Source organism: Pholcus phalangioides, unplaced genomic scaffold (assembly GCF_987345545.1).
Source record: "Pholcus phalangioides strain wild (caught in Gottingen) unplaced genomic scaffold, Ppha-v1.0 ptg000031l_1, whole genome shotgun sequence".
NCBI lineage: Eukaryota > Metazoa > Arthropoda > Arachnida > Araneae > Pholcidae > Pholcus > Pholcus phalangioides.
In genome coordinates this window covers 4,435,055-4,462,554 of record NW_028301621.1, presented here as the reverse complement: position 1 = coordinate 4,462,554, position 27,500 = coordinate 4,435,055, and the positions used below count along the sequence as shown (strand labels likewise).

Genomic DNA, 27,500 nt, shown 5'->3' with positions numbered 1-27,500 from the left:
TTATGACCTTCGAGAAATTTTATTAACGGATGTAACAAATCGGCAGCTTTCGGAATGAAACGTCGATAAAAATTGTACATACCGAGAAATCTTCGAAGTTATGTCAAGGTCGTTGGCTGTGGATAATCCAAGATACACTGAACTCGATCTGTCAGAGGTTCGATGCCGCTTGTAGATAGCCGGAATCCAAGGAAGTCGATGGTTTCTTTACCGAAGTTGCACTTGGAGACGTTGACGCAGAGTCCATATTCTTGAAGTCTGTTGAAGAGAGTCTTGAGATGATGGATGTGTTCATCAGGATCTTTTGATGCAATCAGGATGTCGTCGACGAATGCGTAAACTCCAGGATGTCCTCTGGTCACTTCATCGATGAATCGCTGGAAGGTTGCAGAAGCGTTGCACAATCCGAATTGCATCCTGGTGCTCTCAAACAATCCGAAAGGTGTGCATATTGCTGTTTTGTGGATGTCATCAGGATTTATTGGGATCTGGTGATAGGCTTTTATGAGATCCACATGGCTGAAAATTTTAGTACCATGCAGTTCAGCAGTGAAATCAGCAATGCAAGGAATGGGATATTTGTCTTTTAACGTTTGTGCATTTAAAGCACGGAAATCTCCGACCGGTCGAAATTCCAAGGTACCCTTTTTTGGTACCATATGAAGTGGTGAGGCGTAATTACTCCTCGAAGGTCTCAAATGCCCCAGTTGCAGCATGTTGTGAAATTCCGATTTCGCTATTTTTAATCTGTCTGGAGCTAACCTACGAGGTTTCGCCACCACAGGCGGTCCTTTTGTGGATATATGATGGATGGTGTTGTGCTTTACTGGTGCATTTGGATTAGGAAGTTTAGTGATCTCCGGGAATTCAGAAATCAGCTTGTGATACGCCGAGTCACCGGTAATCGTTTTCACCGAATGAATGCACGTTGCGTTTGAGACGCGTCCGGGACGTTTCAATTTCGTTTTCAAGTCACGTAGGAACTTGTTGCGAAGGTCCGGGACTAAGTCGAAATAATGAAGGAAGTCCGCACCCAGTATAGGAGTTGACACATTGGCGATGTAAAATGGCCAGGAAAAATTTCGTCTCAAGCCGAAATCCACGGAAAGAATACGTTGGCCGTACACCTCGATGGATGATGAATTCGCGGCTGCGAACGCTTGAACAGGCCGTTGTTTGCGCTGAGAAAGGCTTGCCGGCAAGATCGAAACATCACTGCCCGTATCAACGAGGAAAGATAGATTCGTTTTCATATCTTTCACAAACAGGCGACGTGACGTAGATGGCAAAGAGCAAGTCGCCTCTACTCTTTGCTGAGTTCGTTTCCCGAATATTTGCAGGGAGAGACACATTTCTTGGCATCGGTGCCGAATCGTCGATGATACCAACACTCGTCGCGATTTTTCAATCTGCTACGCTGTCGCGGGTATCGATTTCGGTACGGGCTACGACTTCGCCCTCGGGAAATCTCGTCGATTCGCACATGGAGCTTTTCGATTTCCGACAACAAACGTTCCTCGATGGAATTCGCGGAAGAGTTAGAACAGGCACTTACCGCTTGTGGTGCTACGTCCATGACGCGATCGGCGATTTCGGCCGCTTTGTCCAACGTTAGTGGTGTGACTGCAGCCAGGATAGATTGCACAGATGTTGGCAAATGCTGAAGAAACAGTTCCAACATGAGCTCGTCCGGAACGCTGTGTGATTCCGCGCGACGCCGCATGACGCGCAAAAGTTCACTTGGACGACGATCACCGAGTTGCTCCCCAGTGAGAAGTTTCCGTATCTCTTGCTGTGACGATTCACCACTGCGCTTGATTAATTCCGATTTCACGTGTCCGTAGGGATCTGTTGCCGTTGGATTCGTGATGACATCGCGGATGACGGAAGCTGCTTCCGGTGGTAGATGGGCCACTATGTAGTTGAATTTTGTGCGACTGTCCGTTACCGGTTTCGGAATCCCCAGTTCGAAAGTTGATTCGCACATCAAGAACCACAGTGTAGGATCGGCGAAATTGTACGGTGGTATCTTTACCGCTGCCACGTCCGCCATGCTTTCGCTTTTGCGTGGGCGAGAATGTTCAACAGCACGTGTTGTTTCCGTTGAGATGCGTCCGCTGTTTCTTTTTTTAGATATAATGTCTCAACTGATGATCAGACTTTCCAAGGTCACCAATATCGGGAATTATGAGATGCATCGGTTGCGTGTAGTTACAGAGACATATCTTACACAAGGGACGGACTTTATTTCACACAACATCCTATATACATCACGAGAAACGAACCGCCAATAACTAGAATAATCACCTGATGGCGCTTTGAGCGCGTACATCAATCCTCGCTCTGAGGAAGTGGCTTTCTTTTCCCACACGTCGGCGGCGACGCCACACCTCACATAAGAGCAACGATATAAATTAAAAAAAAAATTTGTGTCTTGAAGTCTTTTATCATCATTTAGGCATAATCAGTGTTTGTGAAATTGTGTTCTGTTAGTCATGTGTAGGTGCTACATAGTGGACTGATTTTTTTTCAGATATTTTCCTTTATTTATAATTAGTTTTTGAAAATTGAGAACTTAAACAGAAAGTTCACTTGAAAATTTAAAGAAAAAAGTTTGAGAAGTCAAAATAGAACACTTTGCATTAAATAAACACTACATCTTTGATATTTATTCACATCATTATATTGGTATCTAATAAAAAATAATATTTATGTTTAGAGTCACAATAATGCCATGATTATAACTGTGACTATGTGTATTTGTTACCTTTGATATAATGCATTTTTTAAAGATAAGTGTTTGGACAGATTCGGCAGGGTTTTGGACAAGCACTGTCCTAAATACAGTACCTGTTTCATAATCATACATGAAAAATAAGATGTGAAGTAGAAATAACATTTACAACAAACTAAAAAATTGAAAACAGTGTTAATCTAAACAGTTATATGAGTGATATTAATTTACTATCAGATTTCAAGCTTAAAACCATAAATTTAGTGAAACAATTAACTTAGAAAAAAACCAAATGACACCTTTTGAAATATTTTTGATTTAGTTGGTTTTATTTTCTGCTAGTATTTTTTTTAGAAATATGTTAGTATCATGGGAAAAAAACCAAAAAAAACCAAAGGTTTCAACATAACATTTTGAAACTTGGAGGTTTTGGACAGTTTTTCCCACGTATCCTATCCAAAACCCCAACCCTGCTAAATACAAATACAACGCCACAACAGGCAAAATGCCCAACGAGGTGGCTGATAAAAAGATGCCCATATAAATATGGATGTCATATGTTTCAAAAATACAGCAACCCCATTAAAAATGCAATTAACACAAATTATAAACAATATATACACATGATAAAATATTATACAATGCCCATAAAGAATACTTATGGTTGTCTTATTCTAAGAATGGATAGCTTCTCGATTTACCCCAACATGTTTATCGTATTTCTTTTTAAACGTGTCAATTGTGTTACAATTTACTACCTCGGGGGGTAAGCTATTCCATTTATTAACAACCCTATTAGAGAAAAATTCCCTGCGACACCATAACCTTGCATTGTCCCTCACCAATCGATACTGGTGTCCCCTTGTAAAAGCAGTTGATTGGCGGTGTACTAAAAGTTCATGGTCCATCCTATCCATCCCATTGACAGGGCTCGGCACGGGTCACTTTTTCCCCTAAAAGTCACTTTTTTAGAAGCTGGTCACTTTTATTACCTATTTTCGGGCCCAGGTCACTTTTTCCACTTTTTTTAGCAAAAAAACCTCGGTCTCGCGCGCTTTTCGGCTGTCAGTGTTTTTCTTTTCTTCAAGGAGGAACTTTACCGGTTCAAGGTCGCTAATTTTCTCCCTCCCTTCATTGAACTACGATCGTACAAGGAACCCCTATATATATATATATGAAGGCGTCTTTATCTTCCCGGGAGCATACCGTGTGACGTCAGCATAACTTGATTTCAAGGCGCTTGGAAAGAAAGCTCCTTATCGTTATAAGAGTCGTCATTTTATGGAAAAGCCGGTCGGAAAAAATAGCGTAAAAGGCGTATTTACAACAAAGAATTTTTTCCCCTCCTCTACTACCATTCTTTCTTATTTCCCCACTCGTTCTTTCATTTTCATCTTATTTTAAAATTGATCCTTTATTTTATTTGTTTTAAAAAGTTTTAGTCCTAAGGGCCGAATTCCTTTCTTGGAGCATCGGGCAAGTTACATTTGTTGTTTGTTCTATCGTTACTTTCATTAATTTTTTTAAATATTTGAAATGACGATTTAAAGGCTCATTTACATTGAGCGAGTTTATAAAGAGAGCCCGTGCAGAAACTAACTTACGCGCAGCGGGAGAATACCAAAGCGCGCATATTAAAGATGCGTACTATTAATACGTATTAAGCGTATTATTAGTACGCTTTGGAGAATACTCTTGTAGCTGGCCAACGTCAAAGAAGCTCGCAAGTATTTTGAATTTACTTACAATAAAATAAAATATCATCCGACTGAAAATCGCGATCTATCTAGAAATAAAATTCGTACTATTTTTCTAACTGGATTTAAATCTCAGCAAGAAACCGTAGCCCCAGTTGCGCTCCATTCTCGGTGTTGTGTAAAAAAATCCCCTTTTCAGACCTCGGAAGTTATTACAACGTTTTTGTGTCGAGTCGCTGTTGTGACCGCAATAGGAGAGGGCGGGGTCTGGTTCCACGGGTGTTGAACGAGGAAGGGTGCCGAGTTTACTCTTTTTTCCGTTATTAAAAATGGATACAGGCAACGATAGTAAATTTTCGTACGTACTTGCGGCCCGGGTTGCTACATACCGTGATCAAATCCAAAAACTGGGGGGGGGGGGGGCAATGCCTCGAATGGAATTTTTGATGGAATGGTATATTTAAGAAAAGGAAATAAATTCCTTTGCAAAATTATCGAATTTCACAGTCAAGGGGCAGTAAAATTACATTTCCCCTCCAGAAAAAATATCATATTACGGCCATGGTAAATCGAGTGCCCCGGGTGGGGGCGAATTCACTGTTTTTGTTCTTTGAAAATTACGGGAAGAGTCCGAGCTAACGTGGCGACTATATTCGCGCTAAAATAGGTAGCCCTGACAGCATCATCCATAAACTCTATCAACCGCATTTACATTTATAAACCCCGTATGTCGTTGATTCGATTTTTGTGTTCATTTTATCCTAATTTTCCGTATTTTTCGATATATTTCTATCGATTTTCACATATTGCCGCATATTTGGTTGATTCATGTTATAAATTATATATTTTTTTGTAATTTTATGTTGCGGAGTCTTTTTCTGTTAAAAATTACGGGGGGGGGGGGTGGGCAAAATTATATTGTTTCTGGGTAAAGTAGTAAATGTTGTTTTTGCAGGAGTGTATGTTGTGTGTAAAAAAAAAGGAAAATATGTATTTACAAATTTTTCTCTCAAAAACCAAACAATTTCAAAACTGATTTGTTTTCTCCCTCACCCAAGGGCAGTATTATTTTGGAACCTCCTCCGCCTGTAAAAGAGTAGACCCACGCACCCTTCCCAGTCCAGCCATAGGTGCAGATAGACTTGAAGGTCTTAGAGGTGCGGCAGATGACAATTGATATACATCATGTATACATCAGTAGGCTCTGCCATTGACGTTGGGGGGAGGATGGATTGCCCTCCCTCAACGTATAAGGGGCCGTTCAAGTATTACGTAAGCAAATTTTTAGCCATTTTTGACCCCCTCCCTCCCCCCCTTGTCAGCAAAATTTCGTCATCAGCTCTGCCCCTCTGAATCCTAACTCATATTTTCATAAAGGGTGGTTGATGATGTAAGCATTATCGAAACCCCCCTCCCCCCTTGTCATCAAAAGTCAGCAAGTCAGAAACCCCCCCCCCCCTCCATCGATGATGACGTAATACTTGAACGGCCCCTAACAATTAAAATAATTTAGTTAATTTAAATAATTTATTTAATTCAGTAGTTTAAGTAATATTTTAATTTAATAATTAAAAATAATATTGTTAAAAATGTAATTTTAGTTTTTTTTTTTAAATCAATCATTATAGTAAATTTCTTAAAATTTGTTGGAAGATATTATACAAACCTAATTATGTAAATCAATTTGTACTAGTTAAAAAAAGTTTGAGTACATTTTGTATACTGTCATTCATAGCATAACATAATGAAAAATTCACTAGAATGTAGATGGGACAAATTCTCTCAAATTTTGTGTTATTTCATTTTTTTTTCCTTCTTTGAATGTGGAAATTTTTTCCCGTTTTGAAGTTTTTCCTGCTTAAATTGATTTTAAGATGGGTTGTGGATAGCAATATGGGCCATTCAAGTATTATATAAGCAAATTTTTTGCCATTTTTGACCACCCCCCCAGTCAGCAAAATTTCGTCATCAGCTCTGCCCCCCCCCCCCCGAATCTTAACTCATATTTTCATAAAGGGTGGTTGATGACGTAAGCGTTATTCAACCTCCCCCCTTGTCATCAAAAGTCAGCAAATCGGAAACCCCCCTCCCCCCCATCTATGATGACGTAATACTTGAACGGCTCCTATGGGGGGGGGAAGGCATTACTACTGTTACTTAGAAAGGATGTAATGTTACTCTCTCACACATAGTTGTTGACAAATTTGATAAGTTATTCAAAACTTTTCTGGTTAGCAGAATGCATTCGAGTTTGATTTATTTCACACTACTATATGTAAAAAAAGCAATTTCGATGAGCTCCATTGAAATACAAAGTTTAGTGAAAACTAAATTCAGTTTCAATTCATTCAATTTGGTAATAATCAAAATTCATTGTCCATTTGGTCTCTTTCTAAAATTATTTTGGTCACTATTGGGTCACTTTTTAAACATTTTGGTCACTATTTGGTCACTTTTTTAAATATTTTGGTCACTATTTTCACTAGTTTTGAGGCCATGATCCGTGCTGAGCCCTGCATTGAAAATTTTAAACACTTCGATCATATCTCCTCGACACCTGCGTTCATCCAATGTAAACATATTCAAAAAATGAAGTCTTTCTTCATAACTCAAGCCCTGTGTGCCAATAAGGACACGCGTAGCTCTTCTCTGCACCCCTTCAATCAAGTCTATGTCCCTCTGTAGGTATGGTCTCCAAAACCTTACAGCATACTCCAGTCCAGGACGAACTAAGCCTCGAAAAAGCAGAAGAATGACTTTAGGAGAACGCGAAGAGACCTTTTTGAAAATGAGACCAAGCATTCTATTCGCTTTTTTGACAACCGCTGAACAATGTTCAGAAAACTTAAGTCGCTCGTCAATGAGAATTCCCAAATCGGTGACTCTAGTTGCATCCGGGATAGTGACACCATTCAACTCGTAAGATAACCATGGGTTGTTCGAACCAAAATGAGCGACCATGCACTTATCTACGCTATACGTCATGCCCCATTCATTTGCCCATGCTGCAATCTTGTTTAAGTTGTTCTGGAGCAACTCCCTATCGCTTTCATTCCCGATTACCCCCATTAGCTTCACATCATCTGCGAATTTGCTAATAATCGCATCGATACCCTGATCGAGTTTGTCGATAAAAAGTGAAAAAAGTATGGGGCCAAGGACACTTCCCTGAGGAACTCCACTTGTGACGTCTGTCCAACCAGAGAATTCCCCGTTCACCATAACTCGTTGCGACCTATCTCTTAACCACGATTCTATCCAATTCAGCAAGTTGCCCCCTATTCCAATCTCGTGTAAACGCTTCAAGAGTTTGCCATGTTGGACCCGATCGAATGCCTTCTGGAAATCAAGGTAAACAACGTCGGCATTTTTGCTCTTACCCAAAGCCTTAGTCACGTAATCATAGAAGCAAAGGAGGTTAGTTACACATGACTTCCCCTTCCTGAACCCATGCTGATTATCCGACAATACATTATTCTCGTCTATCCACTTCACAAACTGCCTTTTGATGATAATTTCCAAAATTTTCGAGAGGGAGCTCGTCAAACTCACTGGACGATAATTAGACACCACCTCTCTACTACCCTTCTTAAATATCGGAACAACGTTAGCCAGTTTCCAATCTCTCGGGACGATACCCTCAGCAACACTACTCCTGAATATCTGTGCGACTGGCCCCAACAATTCATTAGCACCTTCCCTGAGAACCCTGGGATAGATATCATCTGGTCCTGGTGCTTTGCTTGCACATACATTTCTTAGAAGATTTAGGACCTCCACGTCTTCTACTTGAATATCGTTGAGGGTTTTATTACCCCATGCAACACCCGTATATCGAATATCATTATCTCCATTAAAAACCGACGCGAAAAAGTCATTGAAAGCACTACACATGCCTACATTGCTCTCTAACCTAGAGCCTCCTATCGAGAGGGGGCCAACTGTCCCCTTACATCCATTATTGACATATCGAAAAAATGATTTTGGGTCAGAGCCAATGTTATCTGCCAACCTAGATTCAACTTCCTTTTTACTATCCCTTATCGCTTTCTTCAACAGTCTTCTTTTATCAGTAAACAATGATAGGTCACCACATTCACTTTTATACTCTCTGAATGCTCTTTTCTTTTCAAGATAAAGGTTCCGCACGCTATCCGTGAACCATAGAGGGTGTGATGTACAAACACGCTTTTTTCGAACAAAGGGTATGACAATAGTTGATAAGGTTTTCGCGGCCATCATTTGATAAAAATTGTTTTTTCGGGTTCGAAGACCGTCGTCCGTTTGAGTTTGTTCTCAACGTTTCCCCAACACCAGTGGTTGGCATCTTCAGGAGAATTGATAAACTGGATCAAAGTCAAGTTTTCAACGTTTAGGCCACAGCATTTATCGTAAGCCTACTCACACCAACAGGTATGTGCATAAGCTCTCCAATCATCAACCTCACCAAAAACGAGGCGTACTGAAAACCTTGATCGAGAGGGCAAGAAGACTATGTGAAGGAAAAGATCTAGGTAAAGAGATTGAGCACTTGAAATCAGTTTTCCGCTCTAATGGGTACACGAAAGACGACATCAAGAAAGCCTTACGCTCCATCAAGGAATCACCAACGGAAAATGAGCAGTCACAATCAATTGGAAAAGCTGTGCTGCCTTTTATCCCCGGAGTGACGGCAAGAATCAGCAAGGTCATGAAAAAACATCGTATAAAGACCATTTTCAAACCAACCAGAGAAATATGTGAAATGCTACGATCAGCAAAAGACCACCGTGACCCTCTATCAACACCGGGGATCTACAGAATACCGTGCACTTGTGGTCATGTATATATTGGAACCACAAAAAGATCTGTGGCCACGAGAATAAAAGAGCACGAACGATGCTGCGGAATGGGCCAAACAGAAAAGTCGGCGGTGGCAGAGCATGCGCTTTACGACAACCACAGTGTACAGTTCAGCAAAACACAGGTAATAGCTAATGTTGACCACTTCTTCCCACGAATCTACAGAGAGGCTATTGAAATATACAAGCACAAAAACAGCTATAATAGAAGAGAAGAAACTTTGAAATTGAGCAGATCCTGGACACCAGCTCTCAGAAGAACAAGAACCTTCCCCTTCAAGGTCCAGCAACAGAATGATGACAACAGCCAATCAGATAACTCCACATCTCTCGGCCAATCAGGTTCTACCAGCATAACAACTGTTTACAATACGCTGCCAGCCATAGAATCAACTGACCAATCACAAAACAATAGTGTAGTTCAAGCCACTTATGTGCATAAATACAACCTGAGACTCCGGAAAACTTGACTTTGATCCAGTTTATCAATTCTCCTGAAGATGCCAACCACTGGTGTTGGGGAAACGTTGAGAACAAACTCAAACGGACGACGGTCTTCGAACCCGAAAAAACAATTTTTATCAAAGGGTATGACGTCGTGCAAAACAGGGGACAGCTTCGTACTAAATTCTTCACATTGACTTACCACCCCTACTGAATCCACCCGGGTTTTGAAAACTTCCGCTAACCTTCTTCTCAAAACATCAAAGTTAGTTCTCCGAAAACAAGGAACCAGTCTTTTGTTATCAACCTTACCCGAGGAAAAGTTACAGTGAAATCTGACGATACGATGATCACTGGAAGAAAACTCTTCCCCCACCGAAACATGTTCAACTAGATCCTCAGAACTAGTAAGAACTAAATCCAAAATAGCAGTACCCCTAGTGGCTTCTGATACATGCTGATACAAAAAATTTTCGAGCACCAACTTAAGAAAGTCTCTTTCATACTGATTTCCAGATGAAAGGTTCTCCCAATCAATACCCGGGTAATTGAAATCCCCTAGTATGAGAACCCTCTTTCACTTACACATGTAGGAAATTTCATCATGCATTTTGGCAATGTAGTTTTGATTCCTATTCGGTGGATTGTAACAAACCCCAACAATAAGCTTATGACGTCTTTTGCTCTCAAGTTCAACCCATATGGTTTCAATATCACTTCTCTGCACGTTACACTCTCTAGCCTTCAAACAGGATTTCACGTATATCAACACTCCACCCCCTTTCCTATCAGATCTATTTCTGAAAAAAGTATCGTATCCTGAGATGTGTAAGAAAGATTCATCCCCATCCTTTGCCCAAGATTCTGTAATGGCTATAAGATCCAAGCCCTCCACAACTATCATAGTTTCTAAAAAATCTTTCTTATTACCCAAGCTACTGGCATTTATTAACACACATTTTAATTTGCCCGGTGATTTAGTGTCAATCGAGAAGCCATCCAAGTCAGAGGTGGGTAATTTTCCGTGAGTACTGTTGTGATTATCATTAACTAACCCGCATTCCCGACTACGTGGTCTGGGAGTAAAAAACCTGACCTAAGACTATCGTAAACCTCCCAGACCCCTCTCTTATTTAGATGGATCCCATCCGAACGAAGCCACCTATCGGTAAATGCGGGGAGCTCCAAGAACGTGACCCCAAGTGAGGAGCAAATGTCCTTCAGGCCTATATTGAATTGGTGGATCCTACTCCTATATCCCCTACTACCCCTTGGCAGCACTGGAATCACTGCCACATCTGAACCCCCCTCCCTAGCGGATAATAGTAAATCCCGGTATTCTGACAGAGACTCACTAATATTCGCTCCTACCTGATTTGTTCCCACCCACAGAATCACTCGCAAGGGCAACTTTCGGCGATGAAAAACGTCTCGAATGTTGCCAATCTTCCCCCCAGGAAGACAACAGCGCTCGAAACCCCGAAAATCCCTACACACTCGGTTCCCAAGTTCCCTAACCATAGAATCGCCGATGATTAAACCCCTATCACTATCCCCCTCTACCTCATCCACGACCACCCATTCGCCCTCTAAAATGTCGTTGTTCGTGGAGATTGCTTCTTCATCAACAGGTGGCTCGACGACCAGAGGCTCCATTATAACCGGGCCCTCTAGCACCCTAACTTTTTCCCGTAAAGCTTCGGCCTCGAGTTCCAGCGTTTTCCTAACCAAGCACCCTTTACAATTGAAACTATCAGCTACTATACCCCTAGACCAGGGAAACCTCCCGTCGCAAGCTCTACACAACACTAGTCGAGGTCGAGGCATACTAACACTATTGCTAAAGCTAGATAATAATAATAATACTTAGAAATAGGAAAATGAGAAACGTTAACTAGAAATTAAAATAATGTAACATACATTACTATGCAAAATATACGTAAGAGATTATACAAAAAAATTACGTAAAGTAGAATGCTCAGCACTAAATCACGAAGAATAAAATAAATATGTATATAAAGAATACAACACCCTCTAAAAAAAGTATTAAGCTACGAAGTACAATTTATACTTATTAGAATTAGCTAACTATCTCATCACACTTACACTACAGCAATAGGCCCAAATGGAAGGAAAACAAAGTTACTGAGAGCACCCGGGAAAAAGTATACACTGTTTGCTAACAGTAACGTCCAAAAACCTACGAACTTATATCAAAGAAGCGAGCGAACCTGGCGAAAAAACAACGAAAATGAAATGCGAACGAGAAAAATAAATTTAAGTCGATCGAAAATACACAACGAAAATTTAAAAAAAATGAGAGCAATATAATAAAAAAAACCACTTATCTCACAATCCAACGTGCGCTGAAAAAAAGAAAATCACCGCAGAATATGACCCAAAAATAAACAACACGCTAAGTAAAACTCACGAGAACGAAGAAAAACACAAAGAAAGACACAAAATGGCGCACTGGCGTGACGGTAATCCTTCGGTAATTGAAAACTCAATATAAATAATTTAAATATTACTCAGATTTTGTTATAAAATATTACTTTATTCTTTTCAATACTTTTTCAGTATTGAAAATTATTTAATACAAGTCTGTTGTACTTATTTTCAGAATTTAGCAGCTGAGAATGCAGTGGTATTAACTGTAGTGGCAGAAGACAAAGATCGTGGTGAAAATGGTCGTATATCTTATTATTTCAAAATTGATGGAAGGAATGTGGATCAAAGTGATGAATTCATGATAAATTCGGTAACTGGTGAAATCAAGACAAAGAAAAACTTGGATAGGGAAGCAAACTCAGAGTATCAGGTAAAATATTTCAGGACTGGGGCATATTTCAAAAGTAGTATGAGGTGTTTTAAAAAGAATCACCCAATTTGAAATGCATATATTATGAAAAATGTTAAACACACACATGTAAGATTAATTTTATATTACATGGATAATCATAAAGTTCTTTATCAAACCAAATTAAAGATGCTCAATATGCCCACCTTGGGATGCATGACACGCCTATACGGTAGTCAAATTCGTCCTAAACTTTTGCAAACATGTTTGCATTCCCTGCTTCCACAGCTGCTGTTATACATATCTTCAGTTCGGCTAATATAGCTGGAAGGGGAGGCACATAAATGTAGTCTTTTATAAACCCCCACAAGAAGAAATCGCACACTGTGAGGTCCGGCGATCTTGGAGGCCAGTGATGTTTAACTGAATTGTCAGGTCCTGTATGGCCAATGTATCTTGTAGGGATGTGGTTGTTAAAAAATTCTCGAACGTCCAAGCTTCAGTGTGGGGGTGCCCCGTCCTGCTGGAAAATGAAGTCATCTGAATCGGTTTCTAACTGTGGGAAAAACTAATCTTGACAAAAACAATGGCAGCTGAAGGAAGATCACTAGTCCTACCTGTTGGCAACTGTGTGCAACTCAAGATTTCCCTCTTTCTACCAATACATTATTCGATCAAAATGGATTAAAAGCTGAATAGTTATGATTTTAAAACGGATGATTCTTTATGTAACAAAATATGAATACTTTTGGTGGATCTGATAAAAATTTTGAATCAACATTATCAACAATCACTGTAAATATGTACCTAACAAATACAAGATTTATACACTATTATATGATGTGTATAATCGTAATACATATAAGTGTGTAATATACACTGCTGGCCACCGTAAATGCAACACCCTGAAGGAAGCATGCAAATAATATGAAATTTACAACATGCATTAGCGGAGGTGAGATATGCAAATGATTAGAATTTCAGACGCACATCACGCGCGCCTGTGGCGCCACTTCAAAGCGCTATTTAAGGCTTGGAGATTTCGACGATTTGAAGTACGGCAATTGTGTTTTTCTTGTGGTTTTTGCAATAAAACGATCAATTATGTCTTGTAGAAAACAGCAATCATCTTTTGATCAAGTATCCGAGTTCGACAGAGGAAGGATAGTGGCCTACCGAGATTGTGGATTATCTTTCTGGGAAATCGGTAGTCGTGTTGGACGAAACCAAACAACTGTAATGCGGATATGTGATCGTTGGATGCAGGAGGGTACGACGGACCGACGTGTTCGATCGCATCCACCTCAGTGCACCACTTCATGTGATGACAGGCGTATGGCAGTGATGGATCGCTCAGCCACATCACGAACCATAGCACAGCACATTCAGTCTGTACCCCATCATCCAGTGTCTGCGCGTACCATTCGACGCCGTTTACAGCAGAGTGGTCTGTCCGCAAGACGTCCATTGCTTCGTCTACCCTTGACGCAGAACCACAGACGTCTCCGCCGCCAATGGTGCGATGAAAGAAGGATGTGGATGGCACAATGGAATGAAATTGTCTTTACTGACGAGTCACGCTTCTGTCTGCAACACCACGATGGTCGGATTCAAGTCTGGAGACACCGTGGAGAGAGGTTGCTGAACAGCTGCGTTATGCACCGCCACACTGGTCCTGCACCGGGTATTATGGTATGGGGCGGTATTGGATATCACTCTCGCACTCCTCTGGTACGCATTGCCAGTACTTTAAAAAGCCAGCACTACATCTCCGAGGTGTTGGAGCCAGTTGTCCTTCCTTACCTTCAAGGCTTGCCCACAGCCATATTTCAACAGGATAATGCGCGACCACACGTGGCACGCATTGTCCAAAGGTTCTTCGTCAATTTCCAGATTGAATAGCTTCCCTGGCCAGCTCGCTCTCCGGATCTTTCGCCGATAGAAAACATGTGGTCCATGGTTGCTGAACGATTGACCCAGATTACATCCCCAGCTGCCACACCAAATCAACTTTGGCAATGCGTGGAAGCTGCTTGGTCTGCTGTACCCCAAGAACACATCCAAAGTCTCTTTGAATCAATGCCGAGGCGTGTGGCAGGGGTGATCTCCAACAATGGCGGCTGGTCTGGCTACTGATTTTGGCAGGAACCACACTTCACAGAAGTCTATAAATTTAATCATTTGATGCTTGGTCAACATGTTATCTACAAAATAAATATTGTTGCGAAATCTCTTGTCTGTCTTGGTGTTGCAATTTGGGTGGCCAGCAGTGTATATCGTGTATATAATATTGTTGTATGATGTATAAATGAACTTTTTTACTGTGCATTGTTACAAAAATCATGCAAATAGTAATTATTTATCATTTATGTAATTTTTCACCTGTAGATCAGTAGCACATTTTTTTGTAAACCCCTCGAAATTTATAGCAAACTTGCCACATTAAGCAACAGCTCCAATCTGATGCCAAAGAAGAAATGTAAAGATGTCACCCGGATCTTAGAGATTATTCTAGAACAGTGGTTCTCAACCGGGGGCCATATGGCCTCCTTGTGGTACTGGGATACTTCAAGGGGGGCCACGGAAGAAAATGGAGAAGAGGGCCATGACAGCTGGTTTGGAGAACTGAGAAGAAAAATTAAGGTGTGAAGAAATAAAGTTTTTATATTAGTGACTAACACTTACAGTGAGAGAGAGAATCCAACAAAACCACCCATAAAACCAGGGCCTTCTTTAGGGCATGGACCCACCCAGGCCTTACCGCCTACATTTTGCAACAAGTTCCCTAGGATGGGGTTTTTCTCAAGTCCCCTGCTAAATTTTTCAGACCCCCTTCCCTATATGAAATTTATTGTATGAAAAAAAAAAAAAAAAATGATGAAAACCATATTAGGCCCCGAGCTGTAGCTCTGTCAGTCCCACTCTTGTGAGGGGCCTCATGCCCATAAATGACCCTACCTTATGATATTTTGTACAGTGCAATTAATTTTGAAAATAAATAGGAAATATGCATGCTGTTTATTTCCATATGGGACTACCATAGCATCACTTTGCCTAAGGAGGGGGCCCCATGATATTGAGACGGTCCCGATAGAACTCGGACTAGCGGGGAGATCAATAAATCTAGGATACTGGTCTGGAGGCCAATTTTCTTTGCAAAATTTTCGTTCAGTATAAATTCATTGAAAAAAAATCATTTCAATATGTATAAAGTAAAGTGTCTTGCTTCTAGATGAGAGTTGAAAACTCTGGGTAAGACAGGGGAGCCACGAGAAAAAAATATGACTCAAAGGGGGCCACAGGCAAAAAAAGGTTAAGAAACACTGTTCTAGAAGGTTTGTTTCAACTTTATAAGGTGGCATTGCCAGAAAAGAACTAATGCTGTTAAAATTGTATCGAGAACACGAGACCCCTTATTTGCAGACAGGGCTCTTGCATAGCTGCCAGGTCTCCTGAATTTTAGGGAGGTCTCTCGACCTCCCGAAAAGTTTTTAAATCGCCTGCATTTTTACGAAAATCACAAAAATCCCTAATTGTCCCTAAAAATTCCCTACTTCATTTAGAATCCCCACTTCTGAAAACAATCCCAAAGGAATTTCTTGTGGGACAAAGTCTTTCACCTTTTTCTTTTTCCCCTTTCAAAATGACGTCACACTTCGTAAACAGAAAAATAGTGGGAAATTCCTTTTAAAGGAAGTTTTACAAACCCTCTGATGGTAACAAGAAAAGTGGTTTGTCTTATCCTGCAGGGAAATAGCTTAGCAGCCAGTAGTCTTGGATAATAATTGAAGATTATAGTGATGCGCATGTGGTCAACACTTCCTCTTTTGTTGAAGTTGCTTATGTGCGGTAACAAAACAGTAATACTGATAAGCAAAAAAATATTTAATCCAATTTTAAAGATACTTATTCTAATGAATTTCCTTTCATCAAATGTTCCAGAAAAAGGCCCACTTTTTCTTTTTGTACAAGTTGTGTTAAGGACATGAACATCGGTCATGGCGGAAAGACTGACATCATCACCCTTATGAAATCAAAAAAACATCAAGCAAGTGTTACAAAGAGTCAATGTTCTTCAAAAATTGATGTTTTTTCCTTCATCTTCCAATGATTTTGGGGTCATTCACGTAGAATGTTTGTTCACATTGTTTCTGATTGAACACAATATTTTTTTTACATCACCATTGAAGTTTCGGCCTCCCAATTTCACTTTTTTTTGTGTGTAGGAATTTTATTCCCAAGGGCTTAACTCATGGACAGAGATAGACTTGTAAGTCTGTGGGGGGCACAGCCATTATTATTCATTATTACTGGGGGGGGCACACGATGATGATGTCAATTCATTTATACTCATATAGATTAGATCTGTCGACTCCATCTTTGACGCTGGGGGGGGGGGGCATTGCCCTCCCATGCTCTTCCACGTATCTCCGCCCATTGGTTAACTTCCATGTGTGTAAAATCCCTACTTTATTTGACTTCAATTTTTGAGTAAGGATTTTATTCCCTATGTTTTAAATGTTGTGTGGAAAATCCCTTTTGTTTTTATTAGGGAGTGGTTTTAGTATAAAATACGGGTTCACGTGAAAATCTACCTAATTTTCATTTTCAAAAGTTGGCAGCTATGCTCTTGTTATTTGTCGATCGTGTTCCATCAAGATCTCTCCTTGTGAATACACGTAAAAGTAGATGATGTGTGAATAAACCTGTGACATCCTGCATTCTCTTTCATTTCAAAGACTTGTGAGAAAAATTATCCGAAACAATTTGGTGTCCAAAGTGGGATAATGCAAGGACGTAAATGGTCAAGACGAGAGGAATTGAGATGGACGAGATGGGAGAACAGCTGAACCAGCTGATGAATGTTATGGGCCAAGACGAGGTTGGGCATCGTGGAAGATATTAACAAATTTGCTGCCACTGTCAACACGTCCATTGCTGCAGTCAAAGAGGAAATGAGCACATAGATTGCTAGAGTGAAGGGAGACATTGCTGTCAGTGAAAGCAGGATGAACCGAGTAGTTGACACATTGAAAGGACTCTCCCAAGAAATGAATGTGGTCAACGAGAAGCTTTCAAAGAGTGGTGCGGTGAATGACTCCAATATTGAATATACAAACTTGAAAGGGTTAATAACTATTTATTCAACTATTAATAATTAAACATTCAACAATTAAACAATTAAGTGTTAGGACAATTAATAATTAAACATTCAACAATTAAACAATTAAGTGTTAGGACAATTAATAATTAAACATTCAACAATTAAACAATTAAGTGTTAGGACAATTAATAATTAAACATTCAACAATTAAACAATTAAGTATTAGGGCATAATTGACATAAAAATTAAAGAATTTAGATCATCAGCACGACCTGCGTGGATGTGATGGCTAGTGACGGAGTGGTAAAGAGCAGCTATTTCCAGGTTGATTCCGGTTTATATGTGTATGGACTGCAGTGCCAGATGTACACGTCACAGCACTGTGATTTTCATACGCCACAGGATACCCCCACTGGTGGACGAGGAACTGTAGTCCTAGACTTTGAATGTCACCTTTTTGCCAGAACGTAAAGTCATTCCGGACGGTTTGTGCTGAACACTTGATTTAGATAATTCTGGATCTTCGGACGAGTGCTCCAAATATACAGGCTTCAGCCGGTCCAGCGATACTGTACACTTCCGAGTGCCAATGAGTATCGTGAAGAATTTTGGATGTTGTTTCAGGACGGCATATGGGCCATCATAAGTAGCGGTGGTCGAACAGAGTCACATCTCAGAAAGACGTGACTGCAGGTAGCAAGATCTTTGTGCACGAACACTGTATGGGAACCATGATGAGCCACCAGAGCAGGACAGAGTTTACTCATGAACTCCCTCAGGTTCTCTGTGAATGCAGCTCCGGAACTGCAGGTGGGTTGTGAAGGATTGAAGAACTCGCCGGGCAGCTTCAAAGTTGTTCCGTACAACATCTCCGCTGAACTGAGTCCGATATCCTCCTTTACGGCAGCTCGAATGCCTAGGAGGACAAATGGCAAGCACTGTGTCTAAGACGAGGGATGGCATCGTATTGCAGACTTTAGTTGTCGGTGATACCGCTCGACCATCCCATTTGACTGAGGGTGGTATGGTGTAGTATGAATCCGCTCAACGCCAAGGAAATAGGCGAGGGATCGAAAGAGACGGCTTTCAAACTGCTCACCTTGATCTGTGGTTATGCGAGACGGCACACCGAACCTAGATATCAATCCAAATATGAATACTTTTGCCACTGTCTACGCTTCTATGTCAGGCAACGGAATAGCCCCAGGCCATCGAGAGAATCTGTCGATCAGAGTCAAGCAGTATTGGTATCCCTGTGAGGAAGGTAACGGACCAACAAGATCTGCATGCACATGGGAAAAATGCGCACTGGGAACTGAAAAATAACTTAATGCACTGGACGAATGATGGTATATCTTAGACTTTTGACAGGAAAGACAACTTTTACACCACTGAGCACAATCTCGAGCAAGGGAAGTCCAGATAAATCTGTCCTTGATCAGACGCACTGTTGACCGAATTCCTGGATGGGATAATCCATGTATTAGCAGGAACACATTCTTGCGAAATGCAGGTGGTATATATGGTTGTATTTTACCTGTGGATATACAGAAACATAGTATACAAAAACACAGTATACAGAAACTTTCGAATCAGGAAGAGATAATTTCTCCAGTCCAGTGGTATTAGACGAAATCAAGTAAGATAACTCTTGGGCATCCCACTGAGCTACAGCCAATTGAGAATAATCGAGAGAATTAGGACATTCAATAGTCTTGATGCGAGACAGTGCATCGGCAACTATATTTTTCAGTCCTGAAACATGACGTATATAAGTCTTAAATTAGCTGATGGGATTGTCTTTGAGAACATCTCTCCAGCTTCTGACGGACTGCATGAGTAAGAGGGCGATGGTCAGTTAGAATTGTTAATGACCGGCCTTCAATCATGTACTGAAATTATCGAACTGAAGCATAGACAGCAAGGAGTTCCCTGTCATAAGCGCTATAACGGACACTGTTGGTGTAAGTTTCCATGAAAAGAAACTAAGGGGTTGCCAAGAATTTTCGACAAATTGGTGCAAACACCACCCAATGCAATAGAGGAAGCGTCAACGTTAAATGTTAACGGAGCTAAAGGTACAGGGTGAGGCAACAATGCTGCCCGTGCAATTTCAGTTTTACATATTTCAAACGCTTTAGAAGTTTCGGTTGTCCAGTGTATTGGAATTATGTCACCTTTTTTTACACTTTTTAAATAATTATTCAAAAGTGCTTGAGATGAAGTAGCATTCAGAACGAATCTGCGATAAAAATTGACAGTTGCCAAAAAACGTCTTAGCTCTAAAATAGTGCAAGGCTTAGAAAAATTTTGTATAATTAAAACTTTTTTCCCCGGAAGTGGTTTAATTCCATCTGCGGATACCAAATATCCAAGAAACTGGACTTCCGATTTTCCGAAAACACACTTGTTAACATTTATGACATCATAATCAGATAAGCGCTGAAATATTTTTAAGTGTTCAATATGTTCGTCCTCATCTTTAGAAGAAACCAAATATCATCAATACAACTATGGCAAAAATCAAGACCTCTCAAAACCTGATGAATAAATCTTTGAAACGTTTGACCAGCATTACGCAGTACAAATGTCATAGTTGTAAATTCAAAAAGACCAAATGGCGTGATTATTGCAGTTTTTGGTACATCGTCAGGATGAATAGGAATTTGATTGTAATCCCTGACCAGATCGATGGTAGAAAATTTTTTTTTAACATGAAGATCATACGTGAAGTCCTGAATGTGTGGGACCGGATAATGATCAGGCAAAGTGACACTATTCAACCTGCGATAATCCCCACATGGCCGCCAATCACCAGAGCGTTTGAGAACCATGTGTAATGGACTAGCCCACAGGCTCTTAGAAGGACGACATATGCCTTCTGAAATCATTAGGTCAAATTGTTTTTGAGTGATTTTTAATTTCTCAGGTGAGAGAGGTCTTGGTTTACAATAAGTAGGAGGACCATGAGTTTGAATATGATGAACTACATCATGAGAAACAGTTCCATACTTCAGTGATGGTCAAATGATATCGGGAAATTTTGACTAAAGTCCATGAAAATCAACATCATTAGACACTGTTGTTATTCCAATTTTAGAACAAAATGAAATCCCCCCCAGCCACGCACATGAATTTTGAAATGTTTTAGAAAATCTGCGCCTAAAATTGCTTAATTTACGGAAGCCAAAACAAAAGGCCAAGAAAATTTACGTTGCAAGCCAATGTCAACGGTCATGAGTTTTGTCCCAAACATTGAAATTTTGCTGCCATTTGCTGCAAAAAGGGTAAAATCACGAGCTGGCTTTTCAAGACCAAAATAGGGCAAAACTGATGTTACAGCACTAGTATCAACAGGAAAACTAGTTCCTGTAATGCGATCACGAACAAAAAGGCGACTTTGTTCGGGGCTAACATCGTGTTTCGCCGCTAACGATGAGCCACTCTGTTTTCTGAGTTTAGTTTATCCGAATTTTGGAGACTGTTAAACTGGCACAAGCCAGTACATTTTTTAGCTTTTACGTCAAAGTTCAAATGATACCAACACAATAATTTTCCTGAAAATGACCGATTTCTATATTGCTCTCCTGAACGAGATCGTGATCGAGAGTGTTGTAATCTTGATATCTTCAAGGACTTCAATCCTGGCGATTAGGGCCGCAATATCCGAATTGTATGAGGCACTAGCACACATGACTGGGGATACCTCATTTATTCTATCAGCCATAATAGCTAATTTAGATAAATTTTGATCACTTATAGACAAAATCTGTTGCTTATTGTGGAGCAATCTTTGCAACCACAAATTTTTTAAAACTTCGTCGCTGAAGTTTTTTCCAGCAAGATTTCGCATTTTGATTAATAATGTAGAAAGTTTTTTATCACCAAGATCTAATTCTTGAAGCAATTTACGTAAACGACGAGTTTCAGAATCGGTAAACTGGGCGATGATACTATTCTTTAGATTGTCGTGCATGTGTTCGACAGGTGGGTTTTGCAACAAATCGCTAACCACTTCAAGAAGTTCTGGCTCAAGAGTGGATACAAGACAATGAAATTTAGTCGAGTCTTTTGTTATAACAGAAACTTTGAATGAAGATTCCAACCGGTAAAAATACAGGCTTGGATTCGCACGCCAAAAGAGCGGTGGTCTAAAAGCCAATTTTGCCAATTTGGAAGTCTGATTTCCTTTTGCCATCACGGTACAACTTACAAGAAACAGATATTTATGCTATATATAAATTAACATGCTAATATATTCAAATATGTTATATGTATACAGTCTAAAAATTCAAATAAAATCGTGTATAAATATAATGCATTAACAAAAATTATTTTAGAGAGCGTAACTATGCAGTAATAGTAACAAAATGAAAATGCACACATGCACTTACGATCGTCTCAATCGACTGTAGCACGGCAGGGCAGAAGCACACGGTTATTGACAACACGATTAATGTGACAGAACACAACCAATTTTTAGCGCGATTAAACTTTGGCGATTCACAAGAACGAGCGAACGCATCGGAAAACTAATGCAGCAAAGCAACGGCGATCAAGACGTGCACCAACCTATCGGAATTAAAATTTTTCCCGGGTCACCATCTCTAGTGGTGCGGTGAATGACTCCAATATTGAATATACGAACTTGAAAGGGTTAATAATTAAACATTCAACAATTAATAATTAAACATTCAACAATTAATAATTAAACATTCAACAATTAATAATTAAACATTCAACAATTAATAATTAAACATTCAACAATTAATAATTAAACATTCAACAATTAATAATTAAACATTCAACAATTAAACAATTAAGTATTAGGACATAAGTGACATAAAAATTAAAGAATTTAGATTATCAGCACAACCCGCGTGGATGTGATGGCTAGTGACGGAGTGGTAAAGAGCAGCTATTTCCAGGTTGATTCCGGTTTATATGTGCATGGACTGCAGCACCAGATGTACACGTCACAGCACGGTGTAATTTGCATATGCCACAGATACTAGATCTTTAAGAGAAAATACAAGAGCCTACGTTCTCACCAGGTCCTGCCAGCCATAGCTGATGTTGGAGCTATCTCAAGGATTTCCATCAGCTGCAACTCAAGACCAGGCAGCAGAAGGCTGGAAAGAGATTGCAGGAACTTGCCAAGGACATTAAAAGGCTCTTTCAATTGGCGTATCCCAATTGCCCGCCGGACATCAGGAATGGATTGACTCTGCAATGTGCTTTGCCGACTCTGTAAAGTATACAGACATCCAGCAGGTGTTGCGTCTTGGTAAATACAAGAACGCTCTTTTTTAGCAGCCCACACAAGGGCGTAGCGGGGGGGGGACTTGTGGGTCTGGCCCCCATCTATTGTTCTGTCACTTTGGTCCCCCCCCCGAATGAAATTTCTGGCTACGCCCCTGAGCCCACAGCAAGCTTTGAGACAAGAATGACAAGTGGTCTGCGGTGCTGTTACGGAGGACATCATCAGAGAATTGAAAGAACTCCTGAAGAGTGTCAGGAATGTGTGACATCACCATTTAGGCCCCCCGCAGAAATGGTGATGTTAATGGTCCTTATTCTAGTCATTTTTATAGATTTTAATGTTTTACCTTTTGTTTCCTGGATCGATCGAGAGATACAGATACACAGATGAGACAAATTAGATACAAGTCCATTGCCGTACCTTTGACTTTGTGATTGGTTCAATCAAGAGGCATTATGGGAATGCTCTCATATAAATACCAGATGCTCGCTACTTCAGCACGATTACTGCATCTTCAAAACAGTTACTAAAGTTTTTCACCCTGTAGAGGTGTTCGCTAGGTGAACTCTCAGTCAAAATAATGCAATAGTTGCAGAAGGCCGTACTTGGCCTCTCGCCGTTCACCACCTGGTGTCTCCTACGCAGGTTGGCCTGTGGTATCAACGGACACCTGAGGATGCAATACCTTGCAAACTCGTCTCCTAGGTTTTCTCTGATTGTGGTGAATAGAAGGTTGGCGCTCAGTAACATTCTGGACTGGATAATAGAGAATCTGGACTAGCACGTGAATTTCAGGACAAAGCAGTGAGAGCGTTCTTTTACTGTGTCAAATAATGTTTAGAGAGAGCGCTAACTGTGATAATCATTCGATGAAAATCTAAAAGTTAATTGAATAAATGCTTATTGTTTTGATATATAATGTCTTTCATTGTTGTCATCCATTCAATGATCACACTGGATAATTAATAATGAATCGGGGAAAGCAACATTCAAATGTCGCATAATATTGTGGAAACCGGACAGAGAAGTCGTTTGTGTGCTGGAAAAGCCATTAGAAAGGTCACCTGTGCAGCTTATGCTCAGTCGCAGCTGACAGTATAGGACATGCGCCATGCCGAATGTACCACATTTTACAGCTGCATGGTGGAGACCATGGACTTATATGATCAACCATGGATATTGTCCTTGTGCAATTTATTTATTTTTTGTCCAGCATGTCCCTTATATGTACATTAGAAGTTCCTCAAGAATATTAATGCGCGCGCGCGTTTGGTTTAATCAAGGAGACCATGGACTCTACGTAAGCAGTGAAACTAATGGACTCCCATGTAAAATGGTTATCAATACCACAGCCAACATGAGCATCGTCAGAAAGGACCTGGCTCAAAATTCCGGGAAAAATGACTTCTCTACCACCATCATTGACACAGCAGACAGTCATGGGAGAGAAAATGACTTTTCACCAAAAAATTGGAAGTCTCTATGAATTTTGCTGTGGTCGCCTACTGACACACCATGCTTGTGGCCAACAGAAGGGACCCATGTATTGTCAGACTGGACTTCCTGAGGAAACATGGATTTTACTTGGACATGAGGAATGATCAATTGTACACTCCCAAGGATCACTTTACTCGGATGTGGTCGTGACGAATCCCCTCCAAGGAAAGTGATGTCCATTCCAAAAGTGGAAAAAGACTTCTTCCCCAATGGCATGAAGAGGAAGATCCAGCCTTGTAAATAAAAAGCACATGGAAATGCCGCTGCTCTGATGAAAGGATCGGGTCCACAGAATCATCATCATCATTGCTTCAAGGCAGAAGAAAAGTACTGACTGGTAAACCCCTACAGTGTGACCCTCAAGTGACGATCCTTGAAACAATGAGAACACCCAGAGGGCCCAGTTAGAAAGAAGCCCTCTTATTTGCGACCGGGACATTTGTGACTGAAACAAAAACTGTAGTTTTTGCAACCGAAGCCACGGGAGGCATCAAAGGGAGGGTAAGTTGAAGAAAGGTGTAGCAAGAGGAGTGATTTACAGAACTCAACGTGTCCGACGTATCTCAGGAGAAGAATTGCTCACCCAGTTTACGGACTAGCAGCGTATGGTTTCTCGTTAAATCCAATTTTTCTTCTGAGACTAAATAGCTGTAATGTTTTACTGTAACTTCATAAATATCATTGATAGTAACGGAATAGAATATTTACACTATTTTTGATGTAAAGATCTTTTGTACGTGAATTTTTTGTTTATTTCTGGTGGAATCTCCTTAATTAATATTTTTGCATTATTATGATCAGGCAGTAAAAAATTGAAAAATTTATTTATTCGGCGTTATACAATCCATTCAATCCGAAGTTGAGTCCGTTAAATCGGGGTTTGTTGTGTCTGGGGGGGAAATTAATTCCACAGTGTAATATTTCAGATAAACTTGAGGTAGATTACAACACACCACACACCTATCACTAAATTAAAATGTAAATGTAATTTACACGTTAAGTATACGTGAAGAGAAAATGTTACACTGTGGTTCGACAAATTCTTAAAACGAAGTGTGATACTTGTTACAGTCTCTTTCATATAAACATTTCAAGAAACTTGAATAAATGTTTGAAATGCAGTGTGGAAATATAAGTCAAAAGTCTTATAGATGAATAAAAAAAAAAAAGACTGAAAAATAAGGAAGGAAAAATAATGTCTATAACAAAAATATGGAATATCATTGAGCATACAAACGAAGAGAAAAAATTATTAACAGATTAATTAAAATTTCAGAAGTATGTACTCATGATGTGTTCCTATTACGATGATAGCCCGGTAACTGGTTCACGGAATACTAACCTACAACAATTTATTGACTGTTAATAGTTTAAGGAGACAAATTATTATGCACACACCAAAATATTATTGATGTCAAATATACATTAATATTATTGAATATTAACAATGCTTACCGACTAAAACAGATGCTTTCAAACTCGTATGCGTGATGTGAGTGAGGGAATTTTTTGTCGGTGAATTTACTAGATATATACTAGCAGCCGAACAATTTATCTCTTTGTGTTTTTGTATGCACCTAAAATTCATCCAGAAATTCTTACATTTCCCAGGATCCCAGGGAAAACGAAAAAGAATTTTTTTTTCAAGTAATGGGCCATTATTGGACACGTCACACAGAGTTTTTTTATCAATAGATGAATGCGTCTTGTGTGGAAGGCTACAATTATTAATTTTTGAAGAAAATTGCAAAATGTTTGAGAACAAATATTAATTTCCTATTAATGCTTACGTATGACATTAACAAATTTCGGCATAACTCTAACAACATAAATACGTCAGGGGCCACACTTACACTTTGTCCTCGTGTTCCAGCATATACCGATTCTTGTTGATGCAATCTTCATAAATTCCGCAGAGAAATGTGTACGAGGTGCATATACAGTTAAGTACTAGTATTAACCGACTTCGTCAGAAAGATCCATCACTTTGAACAATTCTTAAAATTATCATCAGGCTGTAGAGATTAACTAATTTATGGCATTCGCAGCACCCTTGGGAATGAGATCAGAATTGTCGTATCCCAAAGCGTTCCTATCCGATCTCGAGGGATTGTGGAAGTACTCGAAAATGCCCTGGACCAATGGTTGAAAATCGCAGCATATTAATACAATAGCATTCAATTATCCGAATGAATTGGGACCAGTCCCCATCCGGATGATTGGATAATTCACGAAATGAATGTTATTTCTTAGTGAAAAACAAATTTTGCTTTAGTATGTAATGTAACTTGATGACTATTAAAACAATTTTGCTCACATTTTATACTTGCGTAAGCCTACTGTATTAAAATGTTTCATTGCCTGAACATATTGGTTCAGTCAGTTGTTTCCGCTGCCTTCAATTGTTTCAGTGGAGTCAAAGCGATCCGGATAACTGCAGTCACTGTATTTTCAATAAATGTAATTTTATCCCTGCAATATGTTTTTGCACCATAAACAATATCATGGCACTCTATTGCGCAGATTTCCAACTGTTGTTCAGTGGAACCCTGGGGTTCCATGAGAAATTTTTTGGGTTTCCGCGAAATCAAACGTCATGGATCCCTAAAACATTTTGGAACCCTGTGAGGTTCCAAAGAAAAAAAAGTTCTTGTTGCAGGTGTTGTTCTTTATTTTGCACTTTGACAAAAAAGTGACACATATTTTTACAAATTCAGATGACCAAATAACAGTGAAAGTTGATAGTTAAAGTAAATAGTTTTATCTCCCCCGACACGGGTAGATTTTTGAGTTTAAGTATGTAAATATGTGAGCTCTTGCTCTCTACTTCTCTCTCTAGCTAAGTATGGGGCCACAGAACATCTCTTTGCCCAGAGAACCCATGATGAGTCACCCTTAATTTTGAAACACTCATGCATAAAACCCACACAAATGAAAGCTCATTGAACTCTATCCCAGGGAAGGCATGGACGGAGCCGCAACTAGGGGATGGCAGAGGAAGGGTCTCCGAGAATAGTTTGTTCAATATTTTCACATATAAAAGAACAACTTCAAAACATAAATAGGGACAGAAATCAATATCCCCAGCTCACCGTGATGCCTCTGACAAAGTTTGGCGAT

General features: G+C 39.9%; 2 protein-coding genes across 4 annotated transcripts in view; one reads left to right on the top strand and one right to left on the bottom strand.

Moving 5' to 3' along the window:
* Cad87A (cadherin 87A) overlaps window positions 1-27,500 on the top strand; it is a 672,761-nt gene that overhangs the window by 441,167 nt on the left and 204,094 nt on the right. For all 3 annotated transcript variants that reach the window (XM_089252829.1, XM_089252827.1, XM_089252828.1), the window contains one exon: window positions 12,340-12,537. In XM_089252829.1, the coding sequence (XP_089108955.1) occupies window positions 12,340-12,537 (198 nt within the window). The remainder of the gene's footprint in view (window positions 1-12,339; window positions 12,538-27,500) is intronic.
* Window positions 1,265-2,131, bottom strand: LOC149067022 (uncharacterized). The gene has a single exon (XM_089252831.1). It carries the CDS (start codon window positions 2,051-2,053, stop codon window positions 1,304-1,306), a length of 750 nt encoding a protein of 249 aa, XP_089108957.1. The 5' UTR covers window positions 2,054-2,131; the 3' UTR covers window positions 1,265-1,303.

What these genes read in the sequence shown, in the direction of transcription:
- LOC149067022 (XM_089252831.1), bottom strand. Translation starts at nt 2,053, where the DNA reads ATGGCGGACGTGGCAGCGGTAAAGATACCACCGTACAATTTCGCCGAT.